At 35.8% G+C, this 17,172-nt stretch overlaps 2 protein-coding genes, 1 long non-coding RNA gene and 1 pseudogene across 3 annotated transcripts; all 4 read left to right on the top strand.

Annotated features, from left to right (window-relative positions):
* Nucleotides 1–3,972: 3,972 nt before the first annotated feature.
* Nucleotides 3,973–5,799, top strand: LOC121749824 (two-component response regulator ARR5-like). Its single transcript, XM_042144477.1, has 5 exons — nt 3,973–4,394; nt 4,474–4,550; nt 4,780–4,857; nt 4,993–5,063; nt 5,367–5,799. Exons 1-5 carry the CDS (start codon nt 4,265–4,267, stop codon nt 5,605–5,607), a joined length of 597 nt encoding a protein of 198 aa, XP_042000411.1. The 5' UTR covers nt 3,973–4,264; the 3' UTR covers nt 5,608–5,799.
* Nucleotides 5,800–6,326: 527 nt separating this feature from the next.
* Nucleotides 6,327–8,959, top strand: LOC121748115 (annotated as a pseudogene).
* Nucleotides 8,960–9,767: 808 nt separating this feature from the next.
* LOC121747526 lies at nt 9,768–11,053 on the top strand. The gene is made up of 4 exons (XR_006039216.1): nt 9,768–10,111; nt 10,188–10,398; nt 10,491–10,617; nt 10,712–11,053. It is a non-coding gene; the product is annotated as an uncharacterized LOC121747526 (long non-coding RNA).
* Nucleotides 11,054–11,763: 710 nt separating this feature from the next.
* Nucleotides 11,764–12,956, top strand: LOC121747430 (magnesium transporter MRS2-3-like). Its single transcript, XM_042141464.1, has 2 exons — nt 11,764–12,454; nt 12,544–12,956. Exons 1-2 carry the CDS (start codon nt 12,353–12,355, stop codon nt 12,805–12,807), a joined length of 366 nt encoding a protein of 121 aa, XP_041997398.1. The 5' UTR covers nt 11,764–12,352; the 3' UTR covers nt 12,808–12,956.
* The last annotated feature ends 4,216 nt before the right edge of the window (nt 12,957–17,172 follow it).

The raw sequence follows: 17,172 nt of genomic DNA, 5'->3' as shown, positions 1-17,172 counted from the left end.
ACTCAAATTTTATTTGGTCAATTTCTATACGTATTTGGTCAACTTCATCAATTTTGTTTCACACTATCTATGTTTCCCAACACTAGATTAGTATGTCCACAAAAAGAAGCAAATTTTTCATTTTGGAATTTCATCAAAATTGTTGTTAATCTATTTATAGTAAATTTTTCTCTCTAATTCATAATTCACGATCATTTAATAAATTTTTCTCTATTTTTTTATATTGTTTCGTTTTTATATTTAAAATTCATGTTAAAAAACATAAATTCTTTAACTAAATTAAGACAAAGTGAAAAGAAGAATTGAATGAAAAAGGTCTAGTCAATCAAAGCTCAAGATCCAAGGCTAGTCAACCAGAAATGACCACTCAATTTCATTTTTCACTATTCCTTTTTTTCACCTTTTCACACCGCAAGATTTTCACCTCAGCAGACATGAAATCAGACCGAATTTCACACGGCAAGCATCGCCCTTACACCGCTGTCCCAAAATCATTATTAAACCAACAAAATAATGGCAAAATCTTGATTTTGCCACCAATGTTTTTAGAGTGACGATCAATCAAATTTTATACCACCAAAATAAGATTATATTATAACCAAAATAAGATTATATTAATAATTTGATATATTAATTATATATTAAAATAATAAATGTAAGTAAGTGGACAAGTTAAAAAGACTTATTAGCCTTTAACCTCATTTTTTATTTTTATATTTGAATTTCCTTTCTATTATTTTTAAAATTTAAATTAAAGTATGCACTAATTACATTTATGGTTTCAAAAAGGTAAAAAAATTATACACAAATCATAAATATATGACCACAATATTATGCACTTTCCATGTACTATATATACATCCATATATTTTAATTAAATGCATAAATAAACCTACTTTTTTCCCAAATAAACTAGTTTTTAGTGGTACAAAATTTGGTCACATAAATCTTTGTTTTTTTATGCGAAATGCTATGTGGCCATATTATGGCCAGCCATAAATTGGTTTACTAAAAAAAACGGTTAGTTTATAAGTTTTGGTTCAATTCAAATTATTCTTACTTTTATACGCTTATAATATTTTGGCTGGATAAATGCACTCTCAATTTATATTCCTATATTTATCCCGCCAGCCTACTCACAAAGAGGTGCTTGTTTCTTTTTCAGTTTCAAATTCCATCGCCCTTCTATTGTATTCCTTCCCTCTGTTTCTTTTTTTCCATTTTCAAATTCTCTCTCATCCCTTCCCTTCCATCCCCACATATTCATTCCCTCTCAAATCTTCTTTTACTTTCTTTTGTTTTCTGTAAAATTTTAAATAGATTTTATAAAATTTATGTAAAATTGTCATTGTTACATTTATTTTTGGGTTCATTCTTCCTTATTCTATTTTCTCACGTTGATTCAAAGCTGCAGCAATACATATATGCTTTTGAGCAAACAACCAAAAAATTATCGAACTTTTGGTTGGTCATAAAATTTAAAGAAAAAACAAATCCTCAAGCTTATAACTTAGCACTAATTAATTAATTCATAAATCTCAATTAACATTACCAATTGATCAAATTAGATATAAAATTCAATTGAAAGCCTAAATTTAATATAGGATCAGAGATCAATGAAAAAGAGTGCATCAAATTAATTTAATAAGTACTCCATTCGTCCAAAAAAAATAGACAAGTTTTACTATTTTGAGCCATCCACCAAAATTAGATTTATTCTAAAAATGGAAAGTTTTAAACAAATACTAACCATACACATCATTATAAATGTGGACCTTACAATCCATTAACACGAATTTCACCATATTTTTTCCCATGTCTCTCGTACTTTACCAATTATCCATTAAAATATGTGTCATTTATAATTTTGTCTATTTTTTTATGAACAGATGGAGTATTTGATTGAGTAATTCAATTGAGAACTCAACGCCCAGTTAAGTTTAAAATTTTGTTAAATTATCTTAATATTCATTGATACAACTGGATATAAGATAAATTGAATCTACTATGAAACCAAATGTCCATATAAATTAAATGTTTAACTTAACAAAATGTCCATATGAATTAAATGTTTAACTACGTTAAATCTAATCTAATATAATTAAATTGTTCAACTAACATATTATTTAATTGAATAATTTATCTGAATGGAAGATTAAAGTATCTTTAATTATTCAATTAATTATAATGGTCAACTTATTTGTTCGACTAAATCTAAATTTAATTAAATTAAAGTTCAAATTTCTCCCCCAGTTGCTCTCATCCAACTATTTGATTAGTAAGAAAATATCTAATGAAATTGATGGTTGATTTAATAAGAATTTGAATGTTGTTAGTTTGAATATAAGAAAATAAATAAATCAATTATTAAATTAATCTCGTCAAACTATTTAATCAGTAAAAACATTATAATGAGATTCATTATGGTTGAAATAACATTTTGAATGTGATCGAGTTCTATCATTACAAATAAATAGATAAATTATTGAATTTTTCTCGTCTAAGAATTGAATCTAATATTTGTCTGAATTGTTGAATTGAGTATAAGATAAAATAAAGTTTATTCAAGCCTAAAATCAATTAAATAGGAATTTGAACGTTGTTAATTTTATTTTAAGAAAATAAATAGATCAATTATTAAATTATTTTCACCAAACTATTTAATCAGTCAAAACATTATATTAATATTAGTTGTGGGTTAGATAACATTTTGGGTGTGATTGAGTTCTATCATTACAAAATAGATAGATTAACCATTGAATTATTCTTATCCAACTATTTAATTAGTAAAAAATTATAATGAGATTTAAATTTAATTACATTATAATTGAAAGGTGGTTCAATTTTAATATCTCAACATAAATAGATTAATTATTGAAATTTTCTTGTCCAAAAATTGAATCTAATATTCGACTGGATTGTTGAATTCTAAATCGAGACAAAGTTCATCAATACAATCTTTCGAGATTGATTTCACATCCAATTTTTAATCCTTATGAATTTAATACCAATTCCTTTTTATAGGGGAATTTACAGTAAAAAAAATATTACTTCACGTATCAAATATTTGGAGTATTATGCTATAGCGACAAAAAATACTAATTGCAATTAACAATACTAGTAGCATATTTTATTCTAAGACTACTCAATTCTAAACTAAGAGTTTTATTTTTTCATATTGTACTTGTGAGTTGTGAGCTTATCATCCATTAGTTATTCCTTAGTTAAGAATATTGTTTCTTATATTCTATCTTTTGTTTACATTTTCTTTATTCAGATTTTTTATTAGTCCACAATTTTTGTTGTCAAACTGATTGTACCATAATTAAGCTTTATAATAATATACTTAGGGCGTGTAATGTCATCCACATGAGATAATATAGATCACATTTTCATGGATTAAATTTCACTATTAAGTATTACTACTACTATAATACGCTTCTTAAAAGACTAATGTACTGTATAATCACATTAGGGGGTATTCGGTTGGCAAGATTAAATCTCATGATTAAATATGTATCATGTTTGGTTCATAATATTGAAGCATTCAACTTAATTCTAGATGGATAGTCTCATGATAATTAGTCATAGCCTCCCCCCTCCAACTAAAATAATCCCACGACTTAATCCTAGATGAATAGTCTCATGATATTAATCATGACAACCGAACGCCACCTTAGTGTATTGGGCATTTAATATAAAACTCATTAATTATGGTCTACTTTGATTCAAATTCCGACTCGAGGCTATTAAATACGTATTCTTTAATTCAAAATTTGAAACATATCAGTTCTCCTTCATCGGACAAAATATGATCTAGGATATTGTAATTTTCGTTTATTCACTAACTTTAACTAATATTTTATTTAATAACTAACACTTAAATTTACTAATTTAGCCTTATATGTCTGCCATGATATGCCATTTAGCATTTTTTTTAATTGTGTGTTTCAAGAGTTGAAACTGTCAGATGCAAGCGACAAGTCGGATATAATTCGAACTAGATTTGCAAAGATTTCCCCTGTCTCTGCTTTTGGCCTTTTCGTTTCCCTAAAGCAGATCTCTTTCTCTGTGATCTTCCAATCCCACCATTCATTTCCACCGCCCCATATATATATACAAAACTCTGCCTTTCTTTTTCCGAACGTATATTCTTCGCTCCCAGGCATTTATTGTTGCAATCGAGCTGTGGGAGATTTCATTGATAATTTCTATATTCATTTAAGGCAGCTGAGGTGTTTGTGGAAAATCCCACAAGACGGAAATGGCTGTTGAAGATATCGGGAGCGGTTGCTCTTCAAGCGGTGATCAAGAATTCCATGTTCTTGCCGTGGATGACAGTATTATTGATCGGAAGGTCATCGAGCGGTTGCTCAAGATTTCTTGCTGCAAAGGTGTGTGTACATTTCATCTCTGTGTGTGTGTGATTTTGTTTTGGTTGGTTGCTAAAGTTGCTTTGCTTGTGATTTGCAGTGACTGCTGTGGACAGTGGGAGTAGAGCTTTGCAGTATTTGGGGATAGATGGGGAGAGAAGCTCTCTTGAATTCGATGTAAGAACATACAAAATATTTCTCCGAATTTGTTCCTTTGCTGTTCAATGTTGGATCATCGATTTAAAAATTGAACCTTTATTCACTTGGGTTCTTGAGAAAATCTGGATTTTGAGCTGGGTCAGTCTCTATTTTGCTTAACCTTACTCTGTAAACAGAAAGATGATGGTATCTTATAACTGTGTCTGTAGCAGAATATTGGATTCTGATGTATGAGTATTTGTTTCAGGAGTTGAAGGTGAATTTGATTATCACAGACTATTCTATGCCAGGAATGACTGGATATGAACTTCTCAAAAAGATTAAGGTTGGTGTCTGATATCTTTCGAGGGATCAAAATTTGCTTCGATTTGAAACTGAGACTCCATTTTGGAGAATGAATTGTGTTTTTATCTGCATCTTTTTAGAAAATAACGTGTTGTATTTCTTCCTCTTTTGACAGGGCTCCACCAAGCTGAGGCAAATACCGGTAGTGATCATGTCATCCGAGAACATTTTGGCTCGAATTGATAGGTATTTTTCTCATTGATTAAGGCCCCTTTTTCTTGTTTTGAAGAAACTGATTTTTTTTTAAAGTGAGTTGAACATATGACTGGTTCTGTTTTTTCCATAAAGGCCACTTTTCCATATATGAGTTAGTATTTTGATTACTTTCTGATTCAAATCTTATTTCAAGAATTGCACATATTATATATCAGATCTGTCATCATCTAGTCTTGATTATGGATACAATTTAAGAAATTACAAGTGCTCATTGATATTTACTATATTTGGATTAAGCCCTAAACCCTCATATGTTATTTGCTTGTGGTTTAGGTGTTTGGAAGAAGGTGCCGAGGACTTCTTGATGAAGCCCGTGCAGCTCTCGGATGTGGAGAGGCTGAGGGATTTCATGTTGAGAGGAGGGGAGGAGGAGAGGGAGCTCGGGCGCAAGAGGAAGACGCCCGATGACTCTTGCGACTGCCGGCCTCTCAGGAAGCGGCCGACGCCGCTCGCGACCGCCTGCTCCTCGACGTTTAGGGCTCTTGAGGAGCCTGTGATTGTGCATGAAAGTTGAGACTGGAGAAATGTGGATGCTGATTTTTTGGATGGAGGGTGCTGCCTCGGATTTTCTATTTTTTAACATTATTAGGTTCTTAGAAATTTAGGAAAATAGGGATGGGGTGATTTTCTGGTAAATAGTTGAATCTGTATCTGTTCTGTGTAAGCTGACAATTGTCAATGGAAGGCTTCACTGCTTTTTAGTGTATTTGGCAGAATTGAAATTTTTGTAGATCTCTCTTTAGAAGGAGTGTCTATTTGCAGAACATAACCTTTCCTTTGTTTATTTACCACAAGTAGAAAATGGGGCTTGATTCCAGTTTTTCACACACAAACCAAAAGAAAAAAAGTAAAAGAAAGTAATGAAAATGGAAAAGCTCCAGCGATGTGGAATGTGGATATGATGATTTGTTTGGAAAATCTGAATAACTAGAGGGGGGATATTAAAGATTGATTTTACGGGCATGTCCACAAATCATGCAAATCTTGTAATTTACGGTTTGCATCAATTAAAGTCAAGTTATTCCCTCCCATGAAAATAATAACAAATGTCTGAATATGAATATTTTGAAATTCAGTTTATATGAAGAAAGTTAAATTAAATAAATTGAGATAGTTAAATTATAGCATGAGTTGAGCACTTGCTTAGAAATTTCAAAGAAACACAGAAATTCCAATTACTTTTTTGATTTCTCATCTCATTTGGCACTCTCAAGTGACAAGTCCGATAAAGAATCCAAGTCAATGAGGATCATTATCCATCCATTTACACACACCTTCATCCTAATATATATAAATCCCAGTTTGAAGAAATTCTTCACTATTTGATCCTCAACTTGTTCACAAACTTTAGTCAATGAAGCTTTTAGTAGGAGGTTTGATCCCTTATTAACCAGATCATCACTTGTCAGTACAATCTTCAGTTCGGACTCTATTTTTAGTTTGTTTGCTGGACTCAAGTCCAGCAAGAATCCAAGTCAATGAAGATCATCATCATCATCATCATCATCATCCATCCAATTACAGCAACTTCCACACACCTTCATCCCAATATATCTAAATCCCAGTTTCAACAACCTCTTCACCATTTGATCCTCAACTTGTTCACAAACTTTCAGAGGAGAAGATGGTTGAAGGGAGGCTAGGGGAGAGGTTAGGACTGAGAGAGGATGTGATTCAAAGGGCTTGCAGATTGTCCATGAAGGCTCATGACAAGAGGAAGCCATACCTCCACGAAAAAACCCGGGGCTCCACTGATGTTTTCTTGGCCTTCCCCGGATCATGTTGTGTGGATGATTGGTACACCAGGGATCCCATTGGTGAAGTTAAGGTTGATGTCTCCATGTTTCCATGTGTAAGAAGTGTTGGCAATGAAGAGATTGGTTTGGTTAATGAGGCTTTTGCTAGGAGGTTTGAGGCCTTATTGAATAGATCATCACTTGCAACTGAGATATAATCTTTGATTTGGAGTCTGTTTTTAGTTTATTGTTTTCTTGAACTTGTTTTAGTTTGATTTAGATGATCTTAATTGCCAGAAAGCGGCAGTTCCAATGAGAACTTTGACAACTGAAAATCATATAATATTCATGATTAAGCTAACTAATATGTTTTATGATGCCAACTTATATGAATGTAATTGCAAACTGATATAGTACTGTATTCTGACTTCAAGAAAAGTTCTGAAATGAACCATTTCTTTGCCAGAGATTATCATGTCATTTCTGAAATGAACGCAAAATGAATCTCAGGTGGAGAAAGCTATGTCTGAGGGAAAGCAGATCATCTTCACCGGGCACTCATCGGGAGGTGCAACGGCTGTCCTGGCAGCCATTTGGTGCTTTGAGAAGCACATCAGATCCAATCCTTCTCAGACAATGCCACTCTGCGTAACTTTCAGATCACCTCTAACCGGGAACCACGTCTTCTAGCACGCTCTGAGGCGCGAGAACTGGTCCCGTTGCTTCTTCCACTTCGTGATGAGGCACGACGTCGTGCCACGGATAACCCTAGCCCCTCTCTCGAGCATCCATCCGTGGCTACAAGCCGTCCCCGAGTCTCTCAACCCGAGATCACAGTTTCACCTGCAGGACTCCTCTGCAGCGTCCGGCTTCCTCCTCTCGGTCATGAGGAACGCGCTGTCCGAGGCAAGCCACGCCGCGTGCATCCTCAAGGGCTGCACCAGTTTGCTCCTGGAGACTGTTGCAAGCATAGTTGATCTCAGCCATTACCGCCCTTTCTGGACCTTTATCTTCTGCCCCGGGAAAGGGAAGCTCGTCGTGGTGGAAAATCCGGACGCGGTGCTGCAGCTGCTCTTCTTCTTCCTTCAGCTTAGCCCTGAGGAGGAGAACACAGAGTTTTTGTGTAAAATGACGAGAGACCATTTTTTCTATGAAAGTGAAGTGCAAGAGAGCCTAAATATGCAAGATGTGACATATTTAGACAGCCTTGTGAATATCCCTTTAGAGGCTCATTCCACTTCCAAATATTCAGCTGCACTCAATGATCTTGGCATTGTATGTTCTACTTAATCCGTTGCTAATACGTTAGTAATCTATTATTAGCGAAATTTAAGCCGTTGCTAAATTTTAGCATTGGCGTAGATCTGCTGCTAATCCGCTGCTTACTATTTTTACCAGCGAAATTATGAAAATAACTAGTGACACACACATGATCTTGATGCTTTTGTATTTGATTTTCAGATGGCGCAAGCGCGGCTATGCCTTCGTGCAGCGGGGGAGCTGGAGAGGCAGAGGATGGAGAACCAGAGGAGAATAGACTCCAACAGAGACACCATCAAAGAAGCACTAAAAAAGATACATGACTACAAAACCAGCTGTGAGATTAGGAAGATTGGCTACTATGACACGTTCAAACTCCAAAAGGACATAACTGTCTTCAATGCCAATGTAAAGAGGCAGGAGCTCTCGGGGATATGGGACGAGATCGTGGAGATGATCAAGCGATACGAGCTGCCAGACGGGTTTGAGGGGCGGAAGGAGTGGGTGGAGCTAGGGACTTTGTTTAGGCGGCTGATGGAGCCATTGGACATCGCGAACTACTATGGACATTTGCTGAACGAGGACACGGGGCCGTACATGGTGAAGGCGAGGCCGAAGAGGTACAGGTTTACGCAGAAGTGGAGGGAGCACGCGGAGGGGATGGGGGCTGGGGGGAGCGCTGAGACGACGTTTTGGGCGGAGGTGGAGGAGGTGAGGGAGAAGGGGTATGAGGAGGTGAGGGAGGAGGTTTTGAGGTTGGAGGAGGAGTTGTTTGGATGGGTTAGGGATGGATGGGTGGGGAGAGATGTGTTGACACTACCTCTTGAGCATAGGTCTGGTTCTTGCATTGCAGCCTACTTCAAGAATTGAAGTTTTGGTTTTTTGAATAATATGGGTGGAGCTAAATGCACCCCAAGATTCATCAATAAAACCTCACTTGGTAAGAGAGATTTGGCATCTCTCTCTAGTTGATAAATACTCTTATCTGTGTACAAGAATACAGCACAGAACAGATGCCATAAACAATTATCAAACAGTTGCTCAAGAAATTAAAATAAACAGTAATTTCCGAAGTCTGTAAAAGACTAATAGTTCATTTAGAAGAAATCTTGTTACTGAGAATTTCTCATATGAAAAGCCAAATCCATCAACCCAATGGTTGCAAACTAGCCTGTTTAGAATTAAAACAGTAACATTTCAACAAGCAAGTATCATGGTTTCAGCAAAGCAAGAAGCTCTCAAACACATTGTAATAACAAAAGATGGTCGATTGTTTAATGTTTTAATAATGTTTGGTACATGGAGTGATATTATGTCATAGCTTGTGGCCTTGAGCAAAAGACTGAAATGCCTTCAAATGACATAAATGTAAAAAAAGAGCAAAAAATGACATAAAAGACTGAACATTTACCCCAAAAATGTTCGAACTCAATTGTCCAAATCCTTATTTTATTGTTCAAGAAAAAAAAATCAACAAACTAAATTAATTTCTTCATTAAATAAAGAACAATACTACACCATATCAATATATTTTTAAAAATTAATAAATCTGAATTTATCTATATGAAAATAAAAAAATAAATCCTATCGGGCTCGGGCTATTTTCGGGTCGAGATAAAATACCCTAACATTTCTTTTCCCGGTCCAATAGAATCGACCAGCACCAGCTGATTCATAAACAGTGTCACAATAGAGAAAAAAAAGTCGAATTTTCATGCAAAAGCAAAAGGGTTTGAGAATTTGGTTGAGACTCACCGATTGTATTCGAAATCGGCTACAATGAAGTATCCAGTGGATTCAGCGGAAGCGGGGCGCGCGAGGAAGAAGGGGGCGTGGGTTCGGGCGTGGCTGGTGGTGGACTCCGAACATCGGATTTGGAATTAAGGGCTCCAATTCCAATTCCAATTCCAATTCCACAGTCCCAACTTCATGATACGAACGAAGCCTAGTAATAGGAAATTTCTACACATATTTGCATAGTTTGGGTACTAATTGGTAAAATTCAGGATAAAATTGAAAGAGGTGTGATGGTTAGGGATCTTCTGCATTTTTATATGGTGTGGTGAGTTTCTCACTCATTGATGATATTGTGTTGAAGGAGTCTGGAGAGGAAGGAAACAAACCAGTGTGGACAGATTTTTACGGTAATGGGAGATGGTGGTGACCAAATTTATACATACCAACAAAAGAAAGAAGAGTGGAATACAGAGGAAACGGGAGAAAACGCGCACGCCTTGAAGATTCTTCCATTCGAATTTGTTGCCCTCGAGGCATGCCTCCAGGCTACCTGCAGTAGCTTGGATGATGAAGTATGGATAGATATCTTGTGCAATTAACACTTTTTTTAGTCTAGATTTTGGTAACTAATTTGTGTTGTTGTGTGTATAAATTCATGAACTAGGCAACAAGACGGGAGCAAGAAGCTCATCCAGCATTGGATAAGCTCACTTACTAGATTAGCACTCTCAATCTAGACCGGTTCGACACATTAAGAGCGTTTGGTGGCAATAACTGGGCGCGTGCAGAAGGTTTGAGCTATGTCGGATTTACATGCTTTTCGACTAGCTTGAGTTTGTTTAGTTCCCCTGTTTCTAGTGATGGTTTGGATGAATGCCGTTGCAGATTTTCCATTACCATATGTATGTTTTTGGAGTGCTGGCTAAGTTCAAACCCCCACTGTTCACCATCCCCAGGTAAAACACACACACACACACACATCAGTTAAGTTCTAAATTATAGGGTAGTTTTGGCAATTAGAGTGCTTGTTAAATACATCTGCTGCTTTTGATAACTTTGGGCTAATGTAGAAATAATCTGTCTGGTGTATTTTTTTTCAGCACCAAAACCTTTGAAAATGGCTGAGTAAGAGCACCCGCAACGCATCTCGCGGGTGTCTCTTATCTCGTCCCTCCGAGACAAGACGGACGCCGGAGCGTTGCAGCGTCCCGTCTCGTCACCATCCCGCCGAGACGGATGGCGAGCTGTCTCGCCACTCGCCCGCGCGACGCCCACTCGCCGGCCAGCGAGTGGGCTTCGTCACGCTGATACAATAAATCATTTTTTTAAAAAAATTCGAATTTAATAAAAAAAAATAAAAAATCAAACGGTAATATTATCGTTTTCGACCGTTTTTTCTTTTTTTACTCTCTAAATACTACTATTTCATCCTCATTACACACACAAACACACATCTATTCTTCTCAAATCATCCTCATTTCTTCTCCAATTTTCATCTAACCTCTCCAATTTTCATCACAAAATGTCCGGCGACGGAAACTCTGACGGATGGCGGCTCCGGCGGGTTTGACATCAACGCGTTTGACGACTAGGGGGCATGTACAATGTATTGGGCAGTTCGGGTTCTGGTTCGTCGACGCCGGCGGGGTACCAACCATCCCATTTTGATGTGGATGCATACGCTCGTCCCTCCGCCCCGACGTATTCGCAGGGATTATCCCAAATTAGGGAGGATTATCCGGATGAACCCACTCCGGAAGGAGAACGAGGCGGTGGAAGCTCTAGGGCATTCGATGCCGTGGAGGAAGAGGCGGAGGCGGCCGAGGAGGAGGAGGATGTAGGCCGGCATCCGTACAGCCGCAAGGACACGATGTCTGTGTACAACACCTGGATCAGCGTCTCGTACGATCCTATCGTCGGGAATCAACAAACCCGGAAGTGCTTCTGGGAAAAGGTCACCGAGGCCTACAACGAGATTAAGTCGAAGGGGTCCCGCCGCCGCACATTGAAGATGCTCCGCGCTCACTTTGACCGAGTCGACAGAGATGTCAAAAAATTCTGTGGCATCTACAAGACTGAAGCGGAGCCACGGGAGCCGACATTCTGATATCGGCTTTGCGAGTCTATTTCGACGACACCGACAAAGAATTCAAACATGTTGATGTTTGGGAGGTTGTCAAAGACGAGGCAAGGTGGGCCAGCGGTGTCCAATTCAGCACGGGCTCGACCTCGAAGCGCACGAAGCACACGGCGGGTGGCTAATACTCGTTTAGTGGGAGCGGTCCAGGCAGCGCGGCACAAGAGGTTGCCTCGCAGGTTGAGGGCACGGCGGACGATGAGGGGATCCTCCCGTGGGCGCCGTCGGCCGCAAGGGACCAAAGAGCAAGACATGGTAGATGAGGAAGAAGATCAGAATGGAAAAATCAAACCTCCATTTTAGTCCATACTTTAATAAAATTAAGTCAATAAACTTAATGTTCTGATAATTAGGGCTAATTTCGAGACAAAGATGGGACTTGGACGAGCATGCAAAGTAGCATCAAGAGTGTGGATGTGGAGGAGCTGGAGATGATTCTAGAAGCATATTTTGTACAGATTGAAGGCACGTTGAACAAGCTATCATCCGCTGTAAGGCTTGGCTTCTTATTTCAAATATCAAGAATGTGAGGAATGTAGTTTATGGAAATGAGACTAATATGGATGAGTTTCTTCGGTAGCTGAGAGAGTACGTAGACGACACAGAAGACTACATAAACATAATGCTGGATGACAAACAGAAGCATCTCCTGCAAATGGGAGTGGTGCTCACTACAGCCACTTTGACTGGGGTGTTTGGGATGAACATGGGCATCCAGCTCTTTCACCCCAACTTATATGGGATGTCCGACTGGCTCTGGACCGTCGGTGGAAGCACCATAGCCTCTGTTTTCTGTTACGTAATCGCTGTTGCCTGCTGCAGGTACCAACGCCTCTTGGAATGAAGACGGAGGAATAGAGTTATGTTTTCGTGCTTGCTTTACCACAATCCAATGTTGATCTTGTAGCTTTTTTATTACTTATGATTATGAGTTGGTTGCTTCACTTTTTGGTGAGATACAAAGATGTTGCTCATTTTATGAAATTGATTTCTTTTTTTTTTGGGGATAAATTTCCATCTCTCCCTTATTTCGTAAAGTGAAATAAACATTTACCTTAATGGGCCTCATAGCCCGCAATGAAGGTGGGTCATACAGGTTTCCGGCCCAAAGCGTTGGACACATATATATTGAAAAGTATTTAAGTGTATATTCTAAAGTTCTATAAGAACTCGAATGAATCATCGATCGCTGATTTATGTATATAATCATGCCAAATTTGAGAGAGAATTTTTAAAATGGGTCCAAAGACTGAAACATGATTGTGCACTTGCTGGCACGTGAAATTGTTATATTTTGCTTTTGCATGATGATAATACAAGACTATGAAAATTCTCGAAAACTAGTAGGTCCTCTATTATTTCAATGAAGGGTTCTCTTTTTTTTTCGCAATATTTCACATTGACACACCATTTTATGGAGTATTCAATAATTTTCCACAAGGATTCTTTTAAGTGTATTTATCAAATTGTGATCTAATTGAATTTAAATTGACGATCTTCTCTCTTCCCAAGGATCAATAAATAACTAAACAGACTAAATCTCAATTAGTATTCATGTACAGACAATGGTCATTTGAAGGCGTTTTGGTCCATTCCAAGAGTAAAAGTTTTTTCAAAATTGGAATGCATTGTTTTTCTTTTGAAATCCGACATATGAAAGTCGTTTGAATCTGATATGAAACAGCTATGAAATAATGACCAAATTATACCATGTAATGACCTAATATGGCTACAGAATGACCTTAGTCTCGCGAAGTATGCCTAATAAATATAATGATTGTGTTATCCGTCATATGAGCTAAAATGATCTAAACATGACCTTTGTATTTTCAAAATCTGAAAGTTTAATAAAATCTGATCTATCCATTTTTCAATCTAATGGTTGAGATTTTATCTCTAGTTTTGCATTATGATTTAATTATTCATAGAACATTGTCTATATACAGATATATTTATGACCACATGCATGCTAGCTAAATGACTATATGCATGTATGTGCAAGGATAAGGATCCCATGTCCCAAAAGAAAAAACCCCAATCACTAGATTTTTGTCTCTTCAAATTGCTTCATTTGTTTGGATCAAGACTTCCCATGTTATGTTGTCATTCTTCAAATCTTGGACTCATATCCACATCCACAACATGTATCTTGTATCTATACTGCCTCCCATTGTATATTTCACATATCAAGATAATAAAATATTAGGGTTATTTAACTAAAATATAAAGTTACATGATTTGACATACAAGTTAATGATCAATATCCAAATATTGTACAAGTGCTATGTTGTAGTGGCGCATAGCATGATCAGAATTTGGAAAGATTGTGTCTTTGTAGGAAGTACCATATTAATTGCCATATTTTTATGGGACAAGGCTAGTGGTCTTCTTGGACATAAATATTCTATTTTCATGTATATGAAATTCTTGATTTTGAAGGTGCTAAAGCTTCTTTCCTTTATGAGGAACTATACGAATGAAAATGTATATGGAACTACATTCCACATAGCAAACAGGGTAAATTCATGATGCTCTAAAATGTGAAGTCATCATCAAGAAAAACTCATAATTTAGTGAGTGAGTGGATTTGTAAATTTGTGTGACAAAATGGAAATGATGAATTGCTTGCTCCTCTTTAATTTATTGCATTTGTTTCACGCGTTTTTGTAACCATCATCCAACCTCTTCATGGTGATGACCATATATGTATAAATAATAAATCAAATAAAGTTTCACATCCAAACATCACCCTCATCATATATACAGAGCTAAATCAATTCACTGCCAAAATATCAAATTCACTGAATAAATTTACTCTCGAATATAGGTGTATATATGTATTTAATGTATCTTGAGAATAGTACTAGTAATTTCTTAAATTTCATTTTTAAACAACAAGAAAACTCTACCCTCCAACCACCCCCACATGCCATGTTCATTTTTTTTATTTAATTTTTTTTCTTATGATAATTTTGTATCTATGAAATTAATGAGGGTGTAATGATCAAGTTAGGCAATACAAAAAGTGAGGAGAGAGAGAGATGGTTCATCTAAATGACCTATATATTTCAACCATATATATGTTCGGTTGAAAGGATTATGTCTACTACCAAAATTCAATAATCTTTACTCCTATGTTGACACAATATTGAAGTACATATATTCAACCAACAAATCATGTTCCTAGAATTACCTAATAATATATCCCATGTGATGTATTGGTATTCCTCGTTTTCGACTCTACCTATGAATTAAATGAATTATTCATTGCATAGTTATGAGTTTTGACACACATTTAGTTACACCTAGAAGTAATTGTTTCAAACAAATTTGATATATTTATTTCTATTAATTTTTGGCATACAATTTAGTTAGAATGGAATGCATCCCAACAGCAAAAAGTTACAGTTACTTTTTTTGAATTAAGAGAAAGGGCTTTAGCCGACAAACGGCAAGCAAATATTTATGACAAGAGGTCAAGAGTTGAGTCATATCGTATAAATTCAAACAAAAAACAGTATAAAAAACCCAACCAATAATAGCAAAAAAAAAACAAAAACACACATGTGACCTAATCACCTAATCAAACAAAAGCAACATTAACAATATGAAGAAAAAAAAACACGACCAAAAAATCAAACTCTGGTGACCTGGCTCCACAGAAATAATAATATAATGTATTATTCTTCACTTCCAACTCTGATATATACTGCTCACTTGATTAATCGACACTTAATCCCATATTTGCATGTTCGTATGCGATTCATCAACCTCAGATATCCATAAGTCTTAATTAGTTATTTAATATGCAAGCATATCTTTATGTTTAATATAACCTATTTTCGATCGTATCTTGAAGTGGAGCCAAATTTATACTATAAACCATAAATAATTTGAAGAACACTCCCTAGTGATTTAGGTAGTCTTCAATATCTTATTTAAGTTTCAACCAAATATATCTAATTATTAGGTTGTGGTGTTTAAAATTAGGTGGTATGTGAACATATCATATCTACTGGAGTTTGGTTTTCATATTATTTCGAAACTCTATTCTTAATAATTGAAATTTTCATATACTTCCAATTTATATTTAAATAGATAGACAAACAAAATGATAAGTAAATAAATAATACAGGTGAGTTGAGAGTTCAACTAAAATACTCCGTAATTGGTCAACCTTTTTCACTCATATTTTTATTTTATTTAAATTTAAAAAGGGTACGTAGGGGTTGAACCACATGACTCTAATTAATAACCTACGAAGAAAAAACTGATTGACCATGATTGCTATTAAATTGTTTTAATTAATACCTATGCTATCCCAGTTCATATGAAATTATTATGCTAAATTAACGGCTTTTAACTGCCACTAAATAGTTCCTCAATTCCACATTTAATTCCTTAAATTAGGACCAATCTAATTCTATATATCAATCAAGTTTAGATTTTTAGGACCACTTTAGATACATAGAAAATCCTAAGAAATTAAACATGTAATGTGAACCATCATAAAACATGTAGTTCAATTTTACATAAAAATTCATATCATATCCAAAAATTTGTTTTTAAGAGCTAGAATATCCGTTTTTAGGAGACGGGGGGAGTATGATTTATCTGCAACGAGTCGAAATTAAACCGTTAGCGATGCTGGTGTCTCTAGCTAGATTCGAACATATCCCTGCCCTCCAACTTTATGTCACGGAGTAAATATTGACAAAGGAAATATAATTAAAAGTCTTACTACAATTTAATAACAGCTAAAGGCTAAAGTTCACATGCATAAATCAATCTGTAGCTTTTTGTCACGCTATTAGCCACTATCACCAATATTTTTGCTGCATTTAATTTATGCAACTATCGCCTATATATATGTTACGTATCATAATGTTGTGTGTCTACATACACTATTGTTGCTTATTAAATTATTACTACAGTCCATTTTACTTTTCTAAACATATGTTGGTGTGTATATGCATACACTATTGTTATTTATTATTCCCTCCGTCTCAAAGAAGATGGCCCCTTCTTTGGACGGCACGAGATTTATGCAGCCTTATTTTATGTGTTAAATTGAGAGAGTAAAGTAAGAGAGAGAGTAAAATAAAGATAAAAGATCTTTCTATTTTTAGTAATGAGCTAAGTTGATTGGGACAAACTAAAAAAGAAAATGGGTATCTTCAGTGGGACGGAAGGAGTACTATTGTCCATT

The sequence above is a fragment of the Salvia splendens genome, chromosome 9 (assembly GCF_004379255.2).
Source record: "Salvia splendens isolate huo1 chromosome 9, SspV2, whole genome shotgun sequence".
Taxonomy (NCBI): domain Eukaryota; kingdom Viridiplantae; phylum Streptophyta; class Magnoliopsida; order Lamiales; family Lamiaceae; genus Salvia; species Salvia splendens.
Note: the sequence above shows the minus strand (reverse complement) of the source record. Positions and strands in the feature narration are given on the sequence as shown.

Bases quoted from the DNA above. Each gene is read 5' to 3' on its own strand.
- LOC121749824 (XM_042144477.1), top strand. From the start codon at position 4,265: ATGGCTGTTGAAGATATCGGGAGCGGTTGCTCTTCAAGCGGTGATCAA. The intron at 4,551-4,779 runs GTAAGAACATAC...TATTTGTTTCAG, and splicing joins GAAGCTCTCTTGAATTCGAT to GAGTTGAAGGTGAATTTGAT. The intron at 5,064-5,366 runs GTATTTTTCTCA...CTTGTGGTTTAG, and splicing joins ATTTTGGCTCGAATTGATAG to GTGTTTGGAAGAAGGTGCCG.
- LOC121747430 (XM_042141464.1), top strand. From the start codon at position 12,353: ATGCAAAGTAGCATCAAGAGTGTGGATGTGGAGGAGCTGGAGATGATT. The intron at 12,455-12,543 runs GTAAGGCTTGGC...TTTCTTCGGTAG, and splicing joins TGAACAAGCTATCATCCGCT to CTGAGAGAGTACGTAGACGA.